Raw genomic sequence first — 22,203 nt, forward strand, 5'->3', positions numbered from 1 at the left:
CATTTTTAAGCTACTAGTTTATTACTGGATTATTATTATTTAAAATTTGAGACAAAACACATTTCTTTCGTACCTACTTGGACCATAGAAAGCAGACGTTGGCTTTTTTTGATGTTGTTTGCTGGAGAGAATGAATTGCTTTTGGAAAGCCAGAGAGGAGTGCTTTTTTTCTTGGTAGAAGGCAGATGTTCTGTAAAGTTCTCCATTGTCAGTGAGACAAGCTAACTTAGCTTCCCTGGCCTGGCTCTGGGTGCTTATCTGCCAGTGCCCAAGGTCAGCTCTTGGTAAGACAGCTGTTTGAGAAGACTCTGCCAGCCTTGAAGCTGTTAAAGAAACAGCTGGAAGGAGACACAGGAGCGGCTCCCCAACTTTTCTTGGAGTTGCATTTAAGATGAGTGTCCTGTCCTTGGTCCTGCTCGACTTAGACTGCTGTTGTGTTGTAACCATGCCTGTGCCTGGCCACGTATGCCTTTGATCTGGACCTGCAGACCTGACTTCCGAGTTTGACCTGGGACCTTGTCACAATGGCCATGCCAGGCAATCACTAGACTGCAGGCTGACCCTGCCAACAGTCCCTGGACCTAATCCTGATTCACTGAGCCCGTTTCCTGACTTAACCTCAGCCCTGCCTTGTCATTACATACTTACCCGTGGATCTAGACTGTTGGCTGACCCTGGTTACCATTGCCAGACCTACTCACCTCACTCAGGCACTGTGCGGCTAGGCTCTTTTTGGCAAGGGCACTGCCCTGTCTATCTTCTTGTCACATTCAGCCCCAAACTGACCTTTGCTTTTGGAACAGCCTGTCCTTTGTGCTCCATGACACTACACATCAGAAGCACCAACTCTTAGAGTAGCACATGGAATTAAATTTATTTCACCAGTCTCTTTGTGACTAGCATCAGTTAACTGCTGTCAATGCAGCATACAATGCCAGTTTCCCTTTTCCAGTACCTCTTCTTGTTCAGTTCAGCTTATATGGTTGCATATTTACAACATGGAGAACAAAAACCAAAGACACTTCTGAGATTCAAGAACACACATTATAATACTGTACAGAATGCAGCATCACACAAAGAAAAGTATTCCAACATTATTCTATCATTAAACCAGCATTTGGACTAAAAATACAGAAACTGTTTACCCATTGCATTCTTTACAGGTAATTTTTGTTTACTTGGAATAGTCAGCAATGCCTTCCAAAATTTACAGTCAGATAAACTCACCTGCTTTACAGCAGAATAACAACAATCATATGGGCTGCTACCCACTAGCAAAGCTATAGTTAAGGACCTGCTAGCATTTCTGTTATAAGCTACAATTTGCAGAAGTTTACAAGTCAGTTATAAATATCGTTACAAGGCCAAAACTTCAAATACAGGGTCCCAAACCAGCTGCAATTTACTCCTTAAAAACAATGCATTCATATTATAGAACTGTGAAGAAAACATTTAAAACTACACATTTCACTCTGCACTGATGATAACTAGATACAGAGTTTAGAAAGCCTTATACGTTTTGAGAAAATATACTTCTGGGTTTGGAGGAACTTTCATTCCTATTTCTTGTCCATGAGGAAAGATAAGAGAATGAACGAACAGAAGAACTCATCAGTTTGGCACAGTGTATGGCGTAAGCAAGGGTGGGAACAGATGTCCAAACGCCTATTTCAAATCACTTGTGTTACTAACTAAATACATGGGTATCTATAATCTTAACCTGTGGGTCCTCTGCAGGTTAATTAAAAGTCCTGTGCTACAGACAAATGTATCAATTTCTGATAGTTTTCTGAAATAATTGGTAACAGCCTTTAATTACCTCCAGGAAGTTGTCAATGGTTGTACATAAAACCCTCTGGCACTGATCAGACATACATTGCATATAAGCTATGCCGGACCTCAGAAACATTGCTGTTTAATTTGCCAAACTGCTTTAGCAGGTGTGCAATTCTTATTAGCAACATATTGCATACTAACACACATTTCATAAGTGAAGCCAGTAAAGCGTAGTAAGGTAACATTTAATTTAAACTTCCCTCCCCCCCCTCCTCAAATATATAAATAAATTCTCATTCCATTTGTTAAGTTTGACATTATAATAAGGTAAAAGAAAAAATAATAAATAAAAGACTATGTTAGTGGCACAGAAGCATGCTTAGATAATTACACAAATTATTTTTTGCTTTAAGCATAGATAAAAGAGCTACAAATTATTATCACCTTCTTCTGGAAAGGGAGGAAACTGAAGCATCTGAAAGGTCAGGTTCCCACTCATCAGCAGGGTCATAAAACACATCAGCAGCTTTATTGCTATCATTACTCTGAAAAAATAAACACAAGGGAGAAGAAGGTTTAAACAGAAGAAGAGTGATAATAAAGCATTCAACCTATGGATGAATGCAACATGTTCTATTAACAGTAGAATAGTAATTTTAACAAAAGAAAAAGTATTAAGATATGTATACTCTAGAAGATAACTGACTGCCAGCCAACTTGAGATTTAAGTGTTTGAAAAAAAAAAAAATAAAACAAAATAAACATTTAGTGAGGACACCTAGCTACCCAACATTTGAGATACAGGAACACCAAATACAAAACTTTTTCACATCTCTCTCCAAGTCCCAGATATATTAAAACTCTGGTCATATAATTTACAAATTTTTTTAATTTTTATATCTGGATTAGTATACAGTTTTAGCAATAGTTTTCTGCAGGAAGTATAATTCACTCTCTGATATTGTTAAGATCCAAACAGTTTTTAGCAATAAACATAGCAATATTCTTCTGTCACTGGAAATACTTGCATATTACAGAGTTATATCATAAAGGAGTGCTTCCTCAGGTTTTTTTTCTGGCTTTTCTTTAATAGCTTTTTTCCTTTTTGGACATCATATTGAAAGATTTTTAATTCAGATATATACTCATATGTGAAGAACTTATTCTTTCAAATAAAACATAATTATTTAGTGAGATGCAATTATTTCTAAGTTAGAAAAAAAGAGCATTCTGAAGTGAGAAAGCCTTCGTATTTTTCCCTACCAGCACCTTCAGTGCTCCAACAGTTGAGATTTCTTCCTCTGCAAACTTCACATATACTACTTATGCCAGAATGTGATTCACATTTGGAAATAGCAAGCATACAAATATTTATATATTATTTGAAGCAATTTCTATTCATTTTTAAATACTGCTCCAGACTAAACATAATACAAATATTGGAATGAAAAGAATTTCATATGATCAGGAGAATCACAAATTCAAGCACAGAACAAATTTAGACAAGCTGCTCTCTCAATCTAAAACCTGGTCTTAAATATATATTTTTCTTTTGTGCGTTAATCAAAAAACCTCCAAACTAGTATAGCATGAAATACAAGATCATTATGGTTCTACTGGATTGCTTCGGATCTTTCCCTCATGTTAACTAGCTCTTTCTCATCTCCAATAACTTTCCTTCCTTTATCCTTTGTTATTTCACCACAGTCTAATAAAACAACTTTGGATTCACATGGCAGAACCCAAAAAACAAACAACATGCTATGATCAGCCCTGAAGATTGGAAAATCCCAGAATACTCTATTACCACTAAAAAAAATGAAAGTACTTTTAAAGGCCAACTAAGAGATCTGAGAGATTTTGTTTGTTTGCTTATTTGGGGAGGGGGGTGGAGGGGGAGGTGGGTGGTTGTTTGTTTTCCAAGTACTTCTTAAGCCTCTCAAGTGTTTGGCTCTAAAACACAGAAAAAAATGTAATGAAAACACTGTCTGTTCATATGGAGTCAATAAAGATAAACTTATTTCTTACAACATTTCTCTCTTTAAGAGATTAAAAAAAATGTACCGTTTTCCCAGCATATAAGAGCTGATACTGTAATCTTACGTGTATTCAATAATTTGGAACCAATGTCTACCTTTACATAATTACAAAGATTTTAGCTGATGGTTATAGGGGTTTTTGTGGATATAGAGTCAAATGTAGGCGCTGTTCCCACTTCTCCCTTTCTTCTATTTTATATCTTCCTTTTTGATACAAAAGATAGCATGATATGCAACAAAGTACTGCACATTTAGAGAGATACAGTACAAAAATACAGTTTATCTGATTAGAAGCAAATGGTATTCAAAAAAGGAATTAATGTGCACCCTAATTGTCAGATTAAAGAAAAAAAGATGAAAAATGCCTTTAAAAACTCCCATTGAAGAGCCTAAAGCACATATAGACAAAAGGAAGCAGTAGCAAATTAACTTAGCAGAACTGAATAAAAATAAAATGTAGTAATGAAAATTTAAGTGATACCTTTAAAAAGTCAAGTTTTCCTCTAGAACAGATGAACAATTGAACAACCAAAAAAAACACAAAGCAGTCCTTGTTTTACTACTTCCCACTCTGTACACAAAATGGCCTCAATGAAGTAATTGATTTCTACCGTCCTCTTTCTGTGTGATGTACAAGTACATATATATGTGTTTAATAAAAAATAACCATGTGTCTTGGTGTTTAAGATCACATAAAAACCAGAAGAAACCCCCAATATTTTCCTCCTGTATGGATTACCAGAATCTTATCTTGGACAAAATATTACTGATTATTAGTAGTCTTTCTTCAGTTGTTACTGACCTCATAGAGTTCTTTCATTGCTGCTAGTTTGCATTCAAATTTCTCTAGGCTCCAGAAAGTTGCTATTCCCAGTTTGATGTTACGAACCTGCACCTGAACAGAAGACACTGTTCCTGTTTTATCATCAATTTTGTCGTGCCTAAGAATTTGAGAAAGTTAAAAAAAAAATTAAAGACAAAAAATACTATTCATATTGCAAAAATAAACAAGGTACTTGTAGGTAAGATTATACAGAGAATAAAAATGTGATTACAAACAGAAATTGCTTGAGACATCATGCATCTCAAAACAAACATTAGTGTAGCCATTGAAATTATTTTTATGTAAAGGAAAAAACAGAATCTCTGCATTCAGAGATATAAGTAGTTACTAGCATACAAGTTCCTGGCTCTCCAGACACTCAGAACCAAATATATGTTACAGAATTCTACTGGCAAAGTTCTTGGTGAAGGATATGAAAAGGCAACATCTGAACAACACAGTAATACACACACCTACTAGGAAGTCCTAGCTTATCTGCATTTACTGTAGCTTTTTTTTTTTTAAAATGATACAGTTTTCTCTGCACTAATGTATCTGTGCTCACACAAAGAACACCTGACCAATATATGGGTTAACTTCTAGAACATTCTTAATCTCCGACTAACAAGTAGCATGGCATAGCAAGAGACCTGTGGAGTGAAACAACTGGTCCCAAACACTCGATACCCACTATAACTATGTTCTGAGGTTTTTACTTTGAACTACCTGTGCTGTGGTCCTGTGAACTGAACACACTCTAGTGGCTGGCACACATTCCCCAGTTTAGTTCTGTCCAAAAGTAATGCAGTTAATGTGGTTTAGGACCACTTTAATATATGAACCAAAGCAGGATGGACATGGGCATCAGCAGATTCACCTCCAAAGCACACTCAATGCAAAATTAATTGTCTGTAGACATACCTTTAAAGTCCTAATCTAAAATTCAAATTTGAAATTCACATTTCAAACTAACAAGGCTAAACTACACACTTAACTAAACCTAGTTTGCAAAAGTGATTTATCATCTTCAATTTAACAAAACTGTCAAAAGAAAAACAAACAGCTCCCTGCACATCCAGAATCCACACCCCAATTATATAAATAACCCCTTACAATTAACTAACTCAGATACTCACCTGCAGAAAACAGTGTTTTTCCCTAATTCATTACTAATGGTGTTGGCCTCTTTGATCATCACAGATAGCTTCAGAGAATTCCAGTTAAGTGGAACTAATAAAGAATATAGCACATAATGATTAAGTGGATTAGTGTGAGGCAACAACTGTAGGGTTAGAAAAAAATGCAAAAAAGAAATGACAACCAAATGTGGAACGGAATTTAGCTACCAACAGTTCTGTGAATTCCCAATACATTGGGAAAAAATGACCCTCCCAGCCAAGATAACCCTTTATAAAAGGTCAGATAAAGGGTATTTCAGAAATAGAGGCATAACACCAGACACTATATATTAATCTGAGAAAGGAAGTTAAACAGAATCATTTCTGTTACTCCAGTTTCCCCAATTAATGCCCAACCAGTTCAGCTAGAAGGGGGAAGGACTACTTAAGTAATCAGGGTAAATACAGACTACATACATATCCACCGAACCACCCCTAGTGTGATTAAAACACCTTTTAGCACAGTCTGATATGTACAGCTTACAAACAGAAAGGTTCACAGCAGCCAAAGGGCTTTTCTCATTTAGGATCATTAGAGAAGCATTAGAGGAAAAGCTCCTGGATCCACATCCACTAAATCCAAGCCCACCGAGAAAAAGAGAAGTCAGCATTACCTTTGCAACATTATATATATACATACTAGTCATAGTTTTATTCCCACTTCCACGATTCTTCTGAAGCATGTGTATTTCTTCGGCAATCTTCTGCTTCTCAGCTTCCAGAGCTTCAAGTATCTTTGCATGATGAAACGTATGATCTTCTAGAGCCTTGGAGGAGGGATTAAAAATAAATAAATAAATAAATAAATAACCTCTTAATGCTGTTTATTGAAGCACAATTTCTTGTTGCTGTCATTTTAAAGACTCTCAGAGCAGAATAAAGTTTATATTGGACATCTGCTATATGAATATGGAACCCTTCATCTTCAAACTCAGAGTTTTCTGGTTTTGCTTAGATATTGTTATGCTTAAAAAAATACTGGAATTAAAAAGAAAACTTAAAAAAAATTAAGTCATATTTGTTGCAGCGGTCAGATATATATATGAACACCAGCCAAAAAACAGTCATTACTTATATTAATCCCTGAAGCCATAAGAAATAAGGTCAGCATTAGTTTATCCCCAAATTTAATACAGTATCATACCCAGAGTGTAAACAAAACATCTTTTCTTTTGCATAAAATCATGCAGAAGAAAAAAAATCTTCAGAAACATTTCATTTACAATGATGTATGTAAAAAAAAACTCAAACGAAACACAGTTTATCACCTAAAAAGCTTTTTTTTAAAAAAAAATAAAAATAAAAAAATTACCTGCTTGGTAGCCAAGGTCTCCATTTCTAAACGCTTCTTACTGAACTGCAGTTCTAGCTCAAGGTTTTGCTTTGCCTTTTCTAGCTCCTGTATTTTAGTTGCAGCTTTTTGGTTATTCAGTTCTTGGATTTGCTTCTTACGAGATTCTTCTCTCTAATATATAAAAAGGACAGATGAGAGGAGGTATGCCACTTCTACAGCATTTCTGACCCATCCCTTAGGCAGATATTCAGGTTTATTTTCTCTTCAACACATTTAAAACAATGCAGCCCCCATGGACTACTCAGCCCAGTGTCATCAATGAAAGGTTACATCCCAGTTGACAAGCATCATGTTACGTCATCTATAGCACATTTAAGAAATAAGATACTCCATCATTATTATTGTTTTACCATGATGTACTAGTCTATGTCAACTTCTGCATATTGTAAAAGTATTGAAAAGACTAACAAAGTAGCATGCAAACTTGGAAGAAAAAAAAAAAGCCATTAACTAAAACACTGTAGTAATTTAACAGTCTCATAAAATAAGTTAGATTTGGTAGGGATTTTTCTTCACATATAAGTTACCCTCCCATCAAATTCACACTGGATTAACATTTTAGTTCCTGACTAATTCTACAAACCAAAATACCTAGAATAATTCTGAAGGGGATACCTGCTTTACAGCTTCTTGTGTTAGTAAGGCTGACTTTTTTTAAAGAAGAATGAGGCTTAGCATTCCCTAAGACACTGTTATAGTATACAAGACAAAAAATAGGAAAACCCCAAACAAAAACCAAACAAATAGAAACGCAATACAACAGCTTCTGTTTTATTTTATTGATAAGTTTCATGAATCACGCAACAACAGCTTACCACCTCTGCTTCCAGTGATCTTATTTTGCTTTCATAAACTTCTTTTTGTGAGGTCAGTTCTTGCTGAACCATCTCTTTCGCAATTTGGACACTTTGCATCATTTCTTCCTTGGCTTTGAGTCGTGCCTCTTCAATTTCGGATACAAGCCTACAAGTGGAAGTATCATATGTTTAGAATGCTGTCTTTAATCTTATAGACTGCATAGAGGTTATAATCTCTTCTATCATGGCAGGACCCTCTAATTTTAACAGTAAAAAATATGAGGGGTTCTTTCAGTTGGTTTGGGGGTTGGGTTTTTTTTGGTTTTTTGTTGGTTTTGGGGGTTTTTTTTCTGAAAAACTTTTATACTTTACCTAGATATTTTCTATTTCATAGGGAAAATGTAGACACTGGTAAAGATGGAAGACATTCCAAATTTTTAAAGTCCACTTGATTTCCATTTTTATTTTATTATGTACCTTTCACAAAATTTAAGAACCATAATAGAAACTCAGTAAATCATGTTAAGATGCAGAAAAGTAAATTTTAAGTCAATGAGTCTTGCAGTTTAATAACTCCCAGGAACAAAGCAAGCACAAGTAATGCTTCACTGTCTCTCAAGTTCTCCACCATCACAGAAGACCAAGTTTGTAACTTTGGGTTCTTCTTGATTTTCCTAAGACAGTTGCTTTTCAGGGTTTAAATATCTCTAAAACATCAAAAGTCAATTTCAGACTCATTATGTGCTTGGAGAGAAATGAAACTGAAGAAATACACTACCTTGAGGGTCTCTGGAGCTCAGTGTTTCTTTAATAGTGGTCTACATTCTTGACAACCAGACTAGATTGTGGTGATCACCTCTTACAGGTATACATTCATTTCAGCAAGTCTGGGACTTCATTTCCATTATAAATTGAGTTAACAATAACCTTGCTATTTTCCAACTTTTCCTTATTGTGAAATAATTAATGATCTTTAGTTTCTTATTTCTTAAACTTATTGCACGGTTGCATTAACAACTGAATTTGTTTTTAGAACAAAATATAATACTTACTGTGTCCTCTGTGCAATAAGAAGCTCATTCTTCGCAAATTCAAAATCTTTTGGACTATCATACAGAAACATAGTCCCACAAGATGACCTTTTAATTTTCTGAACTTCTACTGGATGATTAAACCTGAAATAATGGTCTCCCCCAAGGATCACTCGGTCACCCTATTTGGAAAGCGGGGCGGGGGGGGGGGGGGGGGGGGGGAGAGAAAGTTTGTTCTATAACTTTCAGGCTCATAGACAAATTTACAGTGCTTATAACATAACAGGTGGGGCTAGAAATCAAAGAGGAAGAGACAAATATTTACAGTTTCAGAGCCTTCTGAGAAAACCTTCAGTCTGAAGTTGTAATATTAACAAAGCAAAGAAATCCACACATACACATATTACTATTACCAAAACAATTACTTACATGATGCAGAACTGTTGGGTCTAAAATGCATTTCCCATTTACGTATGTCTTTGCTTCTCTCAGTGGAATAATACTCACTTTGCCAACAGTATTTTTTATAACACTGAAAACAAGAAACATTTGCAATATCAGTAAGCTCATGTTAATTGCAAATTATGTTTGTTATAGACTAAAACTCATGCTTTAGATAGTGTCCTGTTATTGTTTTTCCAGATGCGGATTGTCTTCATACTATTTGGTTACAACATACATAATTAATGAGTGACAATCTATATTTTGGAAGAGAATCGATATTTAAATCTAAGAAGAATCTGCTGCCAAACAATTACAATACCCTGTCATCTGAGCATTTCTTTGATAATGCTGATTTCCCAACAAACCCACATTTTCATGTTTTCAGTAACTGATTAGTTAAGTTTCTTATAGCAGCTTGTCTGGGATCAGTTGCATAGAATACACTTTAAATAATATTTCTGCAATATGGCCAAGTTGCTCTCTATTTTTAGTTTTAAGTAAGAACTGTCAAGGCATTTCACTTTTCCATTGAACTTCATGTAATAGTTATCACACATTATCATTTTATCAGGTCCTTATCCAGCACTTCTGCACAAATAGAAAACTTTGCTACATGAATCAAATTAACAAAGAAATTAAAACTCCTTGGTTAACAGATTTCTGGAGGGAACAGAAGGACATTACTTTAATCATTGAGCAGTACAAATATTATGCCTAAATAGTATTTTCCTGGATAGAAAACCATATTTTGTTACTGCCAAAAGGAAGAGTGACTCCAAAAGAAAGGGAAGGGTGAGAAGAAATATTTCCTGCTCTCACTTAAAGTATAAAAACACTACATACCAATGGTCATCAGCAATTAGCACTCCGGAAAGCTGGATATCATGTTTCGAATTTGGTGTATACCTTCCAACTGTAGTTTCTCCTTCTTTGATCATATACAACAGGACCTCAGAAAGCTGAGGATCTTCATTGAGATTGACAAGGTTTGGTAAATGATTGTCCATTTTGAATGCTATTCCTGCTTTCTAGATAAAAGATAGCTCTGTATAAATAAACAATTTACTTTGTGTGTTCAAGTATCTCTATTAAATTTTTCTAAGTCATCACAGTGGTCTCTTAAAAGAATAGCATTAAGGAAACCAAATCTTACAACTACTAATTCTGCTGCAAGGCTTGCTGATGTTTTGTTTTCTGTACTATCTCCTATAGGAAAGTGAAGTGGAGAAAGAAAACGTACCTGCAATTCTTTTATATCTTCTAATTTCCTTTTTTCTGCTTGTTCAAATTTTTCTTTCCAGGCTCTTAATATATTGAGAGGAAAATAACACAACAGATTAGGAGAAAAGGAGAAAAATTACAACATGTAAATTTTACCATTTCTATTTTGAAGTAAAACATTAACGACTGCCCAACCTTTGCATTTCTGCTGTGTCCCTCTCCTGCTGGTGCAATTTTACCCTCAAAGACGTTATTTCCTGCAAATAACACCTGTATTTTTCAGGATCAGTGTTCAGAGCGCTTTTCTGAGCTGCCTTCAGTTTTTCAATTTCAGCTTTCAATTCTACATTAGACAAACCAGACACAAGCCAGTATGCACAAAAAACAAAGACAAAATAGGGTTTAGACATTTCAGTACAATACTAGAAAATTCATCCTGTCATTTAATTAAAAATAAAACACCTTTCCCCATTCCATGTTCTCAAGTGTAGCATAAGATATCATCTGAACTTTGGCAAAAAAAAGCAGCTCACAAAAGAATAATATTAAAAGGAAGATATCCTAGGTTGTATTAGCCTTGTCGACAAGTAGTCAGTCAACACAATAGACTACCAGTAACAACAACTCTTACAGAGCAGTAAGTTAAACACACATGCAGATGAAAAACCCTCCAAGACTGCAGAAGTCAACCTCACCTCTGATTAGCTTGGCATTCACATCTTCATTTACTTTAGCAGTGTTGATAATTGAACAAGCTTGTTTTGCATACCGAAGAGTGCTGAGTGTTTCTTCAATACTGCTGGCAGCTGGACTTACTGTAGCAATCATAGCAGTTTGTGAATTTCCACCAAGACTTTCCTTTAACAACCTTCATTTGACAGGAGAGTAGAAGTCAATCCCTGGCCACCACATTTAAAGAAAAATTAAAACTTCTCAATCTCAACAGATTAAATACAAAACACCTAGGGTCTTGCTACTTATTTGGGAGTGATTGTTAGCTACCTAAAATACAAACCAAAGTCCTGTTTGTCCTTTACCTGATGCAACACACTAATTTCTTCCCTCCATAGGACATTTGAGAGAAAGGGAGGGAAGGAGGGGAAGTGATGCCTCATGAACAGAAGAGGATGAAAAAGATTTTACTTCTATATAAAAAAATCCTGAAGCATACATACCAAGTAAGGACAGATTCCCGGTAAGGAATGAAAGTTTTCTTTCCATTTTGAGATTGTTTAGACAGTGCAGAAATAACCTTTCCAAGGGTTAACAGTGATTTATTGATACTCACACCCTCCTACATAAAACAAAAATAAAAATAATTATAATACAGTTGTATTTTCTTCTGTGATGTTATCGACTGTACTGTTGATTTAATTGTGCTTATTCAACGTATGGTACAGCCGTAACATAGTAAATGTCACCACTGATGTTAAAAAACAACAATAAGCTGCCAGAGTATCCTAGAAGATGTTCATTTGAAAAGAACAGAGACCCTGGCTTTAAAGTAAGAAGTGTTAAGAATCATCAAACTTATGAAGGCAGCCTCAAAGAAAGTCTCTTATAAGAAACTCTATTTACTTAAACCCCCCCAAAAAGTGGCAAGCCCCAACTCCATGCAATATCCAATTCATTATTTGGAAAGTCATGTGGACAGTTTTTCCTCATTCCTTCTAAAGGATCATTAGGCCTGCATAGTGTGGGGAGTGCTGTCCTAAGCAAGATCTGGCCTGCCATACTGCACAGTCAAAACAGTTTCTTAGGGCCACCCAACCTCATTAGCAAAATGCTATGCAATACTTAAAAGCAGAAAGTCTACATATCCTTTTATAACTATAGTTCCTGCCCAAGAGTCCTGGTAGATGAGGATGCTTTGGAGTTTAGGGGTATTCTTTAGAGTCTGTCCTTTTCCACAGATTTCCAGTCTTGGTTTACCTTCAGCCTTTCTCCAGTGGTCTGAGCTGTTGAGCAGCATTCACTGCCAGCTAGATCAATTAGATTTATGTGACTGGTAAGCCTATGATCACATTGTTCTTCATCCACAAGTTTTACCTGGAAAAAAAGGGAGCTGTTTGCATTCAAACCAAAATAAAAAGGCCAAGGCCAAGCAGAAATCTAACAAGCTGTTCACTTTAAATACATGAAAAAAAATCTACACTTCCATTTACTTTTTGACAAGCTACCTTCATGTACATCCCTTGAAGGAGACTAAATTCAGACTTTTAACCATAGTATCAATTGTTTGCCATTGAATAACCATATAAGCAAACATAACAGATTAGCAAACTAGGGGTTTGGATCTGAAGTTTGACTACTGTGGCTATCCAATAACCATGGAAATCTTAAGCTGTTACTGACTCAGACCAATGAAGATCAGCTAAGTAGTCAGTGGAAAAGTCTCAGGACTAGTTCCGATAGAGAACAGAAATAATCTAGTGGTGAGAACCATGAGTGGAAGAAGGAAGGAGATTAGGAAACTGGGCCAAAAAAAACAATCAAGAACAACAAAAAACCCCGAACCAACAAGTTATTTGTGCATGGAGAAAACTGACAGTCTGTAGACTTCTGAGGAGCTCTACCTATTTCACTTCTGTTTTCAAGCTCATCTCACTTAGTCACATTTTGTCTGTTCCACATCTGTAAATCAGGTGAGGAGTTGTAGTCCCTATATGCTGGAGACACATGGGTGAAAGACATCCTGAAGTAAGGAAACATTTACGCTGTGAACTGTGTTACAACTGAGCAGAAACTGCATCTCCTACTATTGTCCCAGCTCATCACCTGCAGGAACTTAGCACAGCTATCCACCTTGCATAGCTTAACCTTCTTAGAAGCCAAGATGTATTGGCAGCAGTGTGAAAATAGGTCTGGTCTCAATTAGGATTCTGGTTACATCTCAAAACTCACACTCAGAAGCTTGGAACTACTCCCAGATCTGCCAGTCTAGACATATTTATATTGCTGCTATAAATATATGTAGCACAGACACATCAGAAACTACTCAAAGCATGTAAAATAAAACAAGTTTTGCTGTGAAGAAAGACATGTTAAAATGCCCTGTGCTTTATTCATCTTCAAGTATATTCTCACAACAGTTTTCTAGGCCGCACACAAAATAACTTTTTACTACCTGGTTTGAACAGATATAAAAAACCCAGCAATACCTTGGTTTGTGTCATGACAAGGGTGAAGACAGAATGAGATCTAGAGCTCTTGTCATTCATTACTGTAGCAGCTGTTGCTCTCTGCTTATTTCCTAGTTCAAGCCAACTCTGTAAAAGATAAAAGTCAGGATGTGAAACCAAAACCTACTTTGGGTAGTTAACTGAAGATTAAAATGTTTGCAAATAGAGTGATTAACACAAATCATGACTCTATAGGGGACAAATTAAAACTTAAGAGATAACCATGTGAAGAGAGTGACGCTTGCCTGTATGCATCTACTTAGCTCCCTTATATAGGGCTAGTCTTCATTAGCCTTTTACAATATCAACTGAAATATCATAGACCACTGGACAGTCTGTAAAGCATTTTCTTCCCATCCACAGAATTTAGTTTTCAGCAGTGAAGAAAGGAACAAGTAGAAATATTTACATTCCATTTAGTAAACAAAAAAACTCTTACCTGGATATCAGAGTAAGAACTGACAACATTCCTAAGGTGAGAGAAAAAGAAAAGCTTGGGTTCAGACCATTTTCTTTCTACATTTTTCCCTGCTGCCTGCATTCTGAAACATTTCCTCAGTTACAGACAAAATACAAACATACCATGAAAGCTCCAGTTGTCTTGAGACTCCCACACACTTATTTCACTAAAGCAATACACTAAAGGAAATGTGTCAAATCAAGCTAGACATGGGTACGCATTTTCATAAAACTACGCAACACTAAGATCTTGCCTAATTTACTGGTGAGTACACAAGCTTTCACAGAGACTCAAGATAATTGGCACACTCTTTCAGGATTACACCATATACCTATTAAATTGTGAACAGTTAACACTTACACTGTCAGGCCTTCCACATATGGACCTAACACTGGATGTTCTCTTACACGAAGCTGTTGAGAATAAAAATAAATTAATTAATTAAAATAAAAATTATTAGGAGTGCATTAGCTAGACCTAGCACTCAGGAATATCTTAAAATTAATAGAAAGTCTATCTAGTATGACATTTATCAAACAAAACCTAGCATGAATCATCTAGAATGATATTTTCAGGAAAATACCTACAACTGAATTTTTCCAGCTGCCTGAGAAATCACAGCAGACTGTACCAGGCTACTGCTCACAGAGCTAACTGCAAGAACATGTATCTTATATAAGACATTTACATCAGAAAAAAAAAAAAAAACAAACCAAACCTTTTGTGCAACAGAAATATATTATGCTTCCAAATTAAATAGCTTAGCTCAAAATCATTGACAAAACTCAGATGAAAGCACTCCTACTATAAACAAGACAGTATACTCTTTACTTCTGTATAACTAGTCCACACAAGTCCCAAGCTTAGGATAAAGGACTTATTTCAACAGCAAGTTGAAAGCAGTGTATCTTCTTTATCATAAACTAATACTCATAGTTTACACACAAGTGGCCAGTATAGTGTTCAATATGTCAAAGTACAGAAAGTACTTTTTTTTTTTTAATAAATCAAACGTAATAAATTCCTCCCCTACATCCCCTACTTAACACAAATTTCTTTATGGTTTTACATAGTCTAACACACAAGCATTAAGAACTAGCTGAACTAGTTTAACTAGTGATCCTTAACTAGTTAATCAGACAACTGAATTCTGCTCCCCCCAAGTTCTTGGGAAACAACCAACCAACTGAAAAAAAAAAAAAGGAACTTCCTGACAGCCCCATAGCACTAAGTAGTAAATAATCCAGCGGAAAGAATTGGAAAGATATTATCCATTTTGGTATTAAGCTCTTGCATGGTAGTAGTTTTCTGTAGCTGGGCAATGTAAATACACAGACAAACAAAGTAGGGAAAAATTCTCCCTTTGCAAGCATTAACATTTTTTCATTAATATACTATGGACTGCAGTTAGATATGTAGAGTCAGCGGCAAACAGGCATCCCAGTAGATAAACAATAAATAGATATTTTCAGAAAGTGAATGGACATTTCAGTAGTGTTGAGAACCGAGGAGACTGTTGGATCAAATACAATTAGGCAAATACTTTTGCTCCCCCCCCAAACACCATTGGAAGCCTCCTGACACTGTCACCTGTCTATTTTAGAACTCAATCTAAATTACAAGATTATAACTCAAATTATATTGCACAAAAGACTTAATATAATCTGGAGATTTAGTTAATAATATTCTAAAAGATTTTTTATAAAGGCTGATAAGATCATCTTCATTTGCAGATAGAGATGTTAACAATTTTGAGGTTCTACTGAATTGCTTTGTTTCTATTTCAGCGAGATTTTTGCTTAGCATTTCTGAATTGCCAAGCATTTTTCTTAAAGTCAAATAGTGAGTTGTTTTTTTTTACTTGAAATCCATTATTCACAACAATCTAAGGTACATGGATAACAAAACAATGATCACTTGTCATTTTTGTTTACAGAATAAATGCCACTACTTTGAGATTATGCATATACTTCTTTCTGTGAGCAACTTACCGGTTGTTTCTTCTGTCCACTTTCAGCTTTAAAGACAAGCAAATCATGAATTTTCTCATTGTATACTTCAAAAAAGCTCATTTCAAGATGATACAAAATCTAATAAAATTAATAATAAGAGTTATTAATATAGTCCACAAAACATTTTCAGCATCCTTTGTTTCCCAAATTAACCTAGATTACCAGATCCTGCTATTCAATGTTACAAGCATTTGTACTGAAGTGACTTTCCAAGAAAACAATATCCTAAACCAGGGATCTGCTTTTGCCAAGAACACCATTTATTGGAATTCCCTCCACAGCCATTCCCAGATGACAGCTATCAAGCTTAAAAAAAACATATATACATCCATCTCAGAAGCTTCAGTGTTGGGTTTTTAGGACATGAAAACATAGTTTTGTTTGCACCTGCACTAGTTTCATTCCCTTCGGGATTGTGCTTCTACAGCATGACACATTATCAACATCCTGACATGGAACAGAAGGAAAAGATAAACCTTGATTCTACCTAGAGCAATTTAAAAAAAAACCAAAACAAAACAAAAAAAACACAACTAACAAACTTTCACAAAAACACATCTCCTTCCTCTGAAGGCATCCAGGTAATTTTTTTTATTTTTTTTTTCCTTCTTAAATAGAATGGTATTTTCTTTAAGAGACAAGGAAGATTGTAGCAAAAAAACCTCAAACATTGAAGTAAAAAATATAAGATTTGAGACAATTTGCAGCAACAGAATCACTCATTCACAATGCATAGGCAAAGGAACAACAAACATATCTAGCATCTCTGTGGTTTTTTTTGAAGTTATACTCTCTAGCCAAATCCGGTAATAAATAATCTTCTTAGATTTCTCAGTGCCTATCAAATCTACCATAGGATCAGAATATTATGTGTTCACTGGTATTAGGATTCAAAGTCAAGAATGCAAATATAAAGCAATAAAGAAATTTGGAATACTTAAAAATGGAAAAATTTGCCTGCATAAGCTTAACTGAATGTTAACATCTACTGACCTGTGAGTCAATCCTTACAGACATGGACAAACACATAGAGAAAAAGAATGCAAAGAACAGCCTTTGTCACCGGTATGTTTTGCATCAGATACTCCTTACCCAAGAAAGAGCTGAAATATAAGTTTCTAATCCTTTTCACAATTTTCAAAGGCATTCAGAGTTTCTAACCACAAATTATAATTTGTGTTATTACCACGGAAAGCTTTAGATGCACAATTCAAATCTCAGGCACTGTACTGTAATCAAGCTGGTTCCTCAAAAGTGATTCCATTCCAGAAATTCAGTCTTAGAAAAGCTTTAACAGTCAGACAGAAAACTAAATGTACCTGAAGGATTCCCACAACCCAACCCCCTGCATACCTGCATTCTCCATTTCAGGCTTTTCTTCTTAAGATAAGAAATGAGTAGTTTAAAAAAAATTTTAAGACTTTAAGGTAATTGCATCTCCAGTTATGATTCTCTAAATTTACCGTTACTACACCAATTAGTTGGGGCAGAAACAGAATGTAACCCTTCATTAAAATACCCTGTAAAGGACTACTACTTCGTTGTTTTTAAATCCATGTACCATAGGTATAGGACAGGAATCCAAATCAAAATACATTGTGATCAGGTGAAACATTCCTACCCCCTTTCAGAAGACCACTGTTTCATATAGAGTTACGGACGAATAAAGATCTATTCTCAAAACAGAGAAGGAAACAAAACATTATTTACAATGAAAATTTTGAAGTCTTAAAAAAAAATCCAGGTGGGAGTAGTTGATTTTTTTCTTTTTTTTTTAATTTTAGCAAGAATACTGAGCTAGAATACTAGAATTAGAATACTATTAAAGTGTATTTTGCTTTGATACGTGACAATGTTTAGATAAATTCATATTTTTTAAGTTCTATTTTTTATGCCTCCACTGAAAGTATGGAACCCACTAGAATTTCTTTTTACCTTTCCTTACATAAATATTATCTTGTAAGTCATGCTATATAGAGGAAAGATCCTAGTCTGGTGACACATCAAGAAAATCGTGCCCATATTTCTTTTTTACATAGTCGTCATTAGGGAAGCAAAACAATGTTGATTTTAACTATTTAGGGAACCCTGTTAATCAGAACAGAAGTAAGATTTGAATCAACAAAAGAATACAGACATTAACAAATGGATCAGCACTAAGGTATAAAATGAAAGAATGAAACAGGTATCAAAACACTGAAATGCATCAGTTTCCTCATAACTCAATATAAGGTCAATAGCATAAGCATATCACCTGTTGCTTGTCCATTTGTGCTATTTGAGTGAAAAGATCTTCACAAAGCCTTGGAATTATTCCGCGGTCTTCATCAAATCCCATCATCCTGTATTTACAAAAAAACTGCTAGTTCAGTTTTGTAACTGTCTATAGCTAGTTTTAATAATTGTATAGTTCTAAAGTTGAAGTGCCACATGCTTCTAAGTTAAAAAAGTAATAAGCGACAGAAATAAACCTGATCTAAGTTGGCGCTTGCTTGAGTGGAGAGTTGGACAGGATAATGTCCAGAGGTCTTTTCTAATACATTTTCAACCTATTTTTCATTGGATGGAAGTAAAACTAAAACCCTACAGCAACTGGAGAGTAAGCTGTACTATAAACAGTAAACTTATAGACATTTGATATCCTAACATGCATGCATTTTATTCTCTGCACACTGACAGTGTAGTAACCTAAGCCCCTCTCCGCCTCTGGTGTAGTTTTTTCCTGTCTAGTTCTGCCACTGCAAAATACCAGTGTGCTGGACTAATTCAGCTACAGCCCAGAGACGCACACAGCTGCACAACATAGTTGTCAGCAGAAATTTGTTGTGTACACTTGACCTGAGGACACAGTTTTTACCGATCTTAATTTCAGTCTTGCTTAAAATACGAAGGGGTAAAGGTAAGTAATTGTTTACCAGAAAGTGGAGGAAAAGAAAAAAAAACAAAAAGCAATGAACAACCAACAAACCTACAAATAGGATAACAATTGCAATACTGAGCATATCTTTCTTTTAGGCCAAGGTAAATAGACATTATAAGTAAAAATTAGTTCCTACTTAAAAAGGAAAATCCTACCTCCATATAAGTTCTATATTCATTATAAATTTAATAGAAACATTAAAATTATGTTCAATTCAACAGAAACATTTCTGGTCCTCAACTACGTATATCAAAGTCATGGGAATTATAAAGCTCATAGAACTGATTTTAATAGATGCATGCTTGGAAACAAAACAGTTCACTAGGCATTCTATTGAAAAATACACACAAGGTATATAAAATTGGCTATAAACTCTCAAAATGTTACACAAAATAATCCTAGACAAGTAAAGATTAGATTTCAAATAAGCAGTGCCACAAACATCTGGATTTTTTATTTAAGTTCTGAAACAGTCAGGACCATAATTAGAATGATCTCTTAAAGGTCTTGTCCAAAAAACATAATATACTTTAGAACATGTCAATTTACGCAAAAATGACCAACAGTGGTGAACAATGGCACCAGGATAGTCCGAGAAGCTCTCAGCATTAATAAAGGTTTTTCTTCACTAAAATCTCGGGAGAGAGCTTTTATTTTCTTCACTAGAAGTAGAAAGAGGTCAGTGTCAGATAAATAAAAATATTCTACAGCTAACTTTGTCTTAATTATTATAAATATTGTTTTATTTATTTTTCTTTTAAAATAGCAAGACCGTTTTAACACAATTCAATAACTATGAAATCTAGTCCACACAAACTCTTTTCATGACTTCACAATGCATAACAATTGGCTCCTACAGAATTTTAACAATTATTATTAGGAACTTACGTGTACGATTTTCCAGAACCAGTCTGCCCATAAGCAAAAAGACAAGTGTTATATCCCTCAAAAGCTCTTTCTAGGAGCGGCACTGCCAAAGTTTTATAAATCATTGCTTGGCTTGCAAAATTAGGATGACACTTGTCAAAAGACCAGAAAGAGAAGTCATAACTGAAGCTGTAAACTTGGTTTGTGGCTGGATTTTGTACAGCTGTCTCTGAACCACTCATGGAGATTACAGGCAGTAAGCTTTCATTTTTCTCTCTGAATGGGAGAGGAAAAAAAAGTTAAAAAAATTAAAAAGGCATAAGCTACATGCTTTAAGTTACATCATTTCAATGACCTTATAGAAAATAAAAAGGTTGGTAATCATTGTTAAAAAAACCTGTTTGGTGAACAAACAAAGTACTCAACCTCAAAATACTTCCACTAATGAATACGTAAAAAATAGCCCCAAACACCTATAAAGTGAATTCAAACTTTTAATAAAATATTTGTCTTGATGTTGCATGAAATATCGACTAATTTCAAAATATGTATTATATCCTTATTGGGTCAATGATTAAACAATTCAAAAAATACAAAGTGGGAATCAACATACACTATAAAAGCTACTATTAGCATCAGAAATAAGTCCAGGATACAAACCTGTTACTGAAAGGCCGTACACGCACAGCTACAATCACTTTGCTGTTTTCCACTTTGAAAACATCTTTCTCATTGCTATTGCTCTCAGCTAGAGTTTCAGTGTTGTCTTTTGTTTCTGAACTTCTACTCACAGAAGGAGAGCTGGAGACACCAGTTTTCTTTGTGGCTAAAATTTGAAGACGAGGTGTTCGTTTATTTGAAGTGGACGGAGATGGCTGATCCCGAGGAGTGCTGTTCTTTGGTTTAAGCATAAATCCTTCTGTTGAACCTTTCATTGGTGTCCTTGGTCTTTCCACACTGTTATGTTTTATAATGAAGTGTTGTAACCTTTGCCTTCCAGCTAGCTTATTTATATTGCCTTTTTCATTCACTTGTTCTCCTGATATCCTATTAATATATTTTGAGGTCACTAATTGTTCTGATTTAGGAACTTTATTTTGAAGTTTTGTGTCAGCAGTGCTTGTCCTATATTTTAAATGTGTGCAGCTATCATTTTCACACAGACCATCAACAAAGCAAAGGGAATCCTTGCTGTTCGGGTGACGCTGCAACTCTGTACTTGACTGACCCTCAGCTAACTTAGAACTTGGTTTAATATTGCAGGTATCATTATTATTTGTATTTGGTGGAAGCGCAATCTTGTAATTTCTTTGTGCAGCAGAGTCAGCATTTTCTATTCCAGGCACAGTATTCTGATTAATTTTACTCTTCTCTATGGAGCCAGTCCTCACACGCCTCAGCAGAGCAAGTCTTTTCTCCATTTGTATATTTTCCATGCCCTGTGTTGTGTGTGCATGCAATTGTTCACTAGTGGACACTAATTTTTTGCTGGCTCCAGTTCTCCTCCGGAGTGTTAACCTGCCTTCAGGTTTAAACGTAGTTGATGTGTCACCCACTTTTTTACAGGCTGAAATCACATAGGTCCTATTAACTTCCTCAGTCTTATTCTGAGAACATGAAAGTAGAATATCCTTTTCCTCTCCTGACACCTGTGATTTCAGTTGCTGCCCAGACACCTTGCTGCTGGTAAAGGTATTCTGCGAAGAAGTCTTCTGCAAAGTGGTAATACATTGTGCCTCAGAGGGGCTTCTCGCAGGAACTGTGTAAATAGGCATTTTGTCTTCCAGCAAGTTAACATTAGGTTTTTAGTAAGTACTACACGTTTCCTAAAACATCATTTCTAATTGCATCTTCTTAAGGAATCTGGGGAAACAAAGCAAAAAATTTTATGATGCTCACACCCAGTGCAAGGTATGTTTCGATGCACAAGGAGCTCTTGACATTTACTGCAGTAAATACGTGTTCCCAAACATTAATTACAATTAGTATCCTGTTTCACCTCCCACACTTAAAAAAAAAGTAACTTCTATATTTGAATCACTGCTTCCACCAATAATAGGCTATTTGATTCCATTTATTGAGTTCTATGATTTGTTTCA

General features: G+C 35.2%; 1 protein-coding gene across 1 annotated transcript in view; it reads right to left on the minus strand.

The window, feature by feature from the left end:
* Positions 1–21,937, minus strand: part of KIF14 (kinesin family member 14) — a 28,899-nt gene extending 6,962 nt beyond the window's left edge. The window contains exons 1-21 of the mRNA XM_049807115.1: positions 20,765–21,937; positions 20,126–20,380; positions 18,572–18,659; positions 16,297–16,395; positions 14,666–14,718; positions 14,285–14,315; positions 13,825–13,932; positions 12,596–12,712; positions 11,839–11,957; positions 11,359–11,531; positions 10,859–11,006; positions 10,683–10,746; positions 10,286–10,470; positions 9,428–9,530; positions 9,020–9,180; positions 7,986–8,133; positions 7,129–7,281; positions 6,457–6,583; positions 5,775–5,868; positions 4,618–4,756; positions 2,221–2,321 (exon numbers count right to left, since the gene is read on the minus strand). Of these exons, the coding sequence (XP_049663072.1) occupies positions 2,221–2,321; positions 4,618–4,756; positions 5,775–5,868; positions 6,457–6,583; positions 7,129–7,281; positions 7,986–8,133; positions 9,020–9,180; positions 9,428–9,530; positions 10,286–10,470; positions 10,683–10,746; positions 10,859–11,006; positions 11,359–11,531; positions 11,839–11,957; positions 12,596–12,712; positions 13,825–13,932; positions 14,285–14,315; positions 14,666–14,718; positions 16,297–16,395; positions 18,572–18,659; positions 20,126–20,380; positions 20,765–21,879 (3,581 nt within the window). The 5' untranslated portion in view covers positions 21,880–21,937. The remainder of the gene's footprint in view (positions 1–2,220; positions 2,322–4,617; positions 4,757–5,774; positions 5,869–6,456; positions 6,584–7,128; positions 7,282–7,985; positions 8,134–9,019; positions 9,181–9,427; positions 9,531–10,285; positions 10,471–10,682; positions 10,747–10,858; positions 11,007–11,358; positions 11,532–11,838; positions 11,958–12,595; positions 12,713–13,824; positions 13,933–14,284; positions 14,316–14,665; positions 14,719–16,296; positions 16,396–18,571; positions 18,660–20,125; positions 20,381–20,764) is intronic.
* Positions 21,938–22,203: the final 266 nt, after the last annotated feature.

This window comes from Accipiter gentilis, chromosome 8, assembly GCF_929443795.1.
Source record: "Accipiter gentilis chromosome 8, bAccGen1.1, whole genome shotgun sequence".
In the NCBI taxonomy this organism is placed as follows: Eukaryota; Metazoa; Chordata; class Aves; order Accipitriformes; family Accipitridae; genus Astur; species Astur gentilis.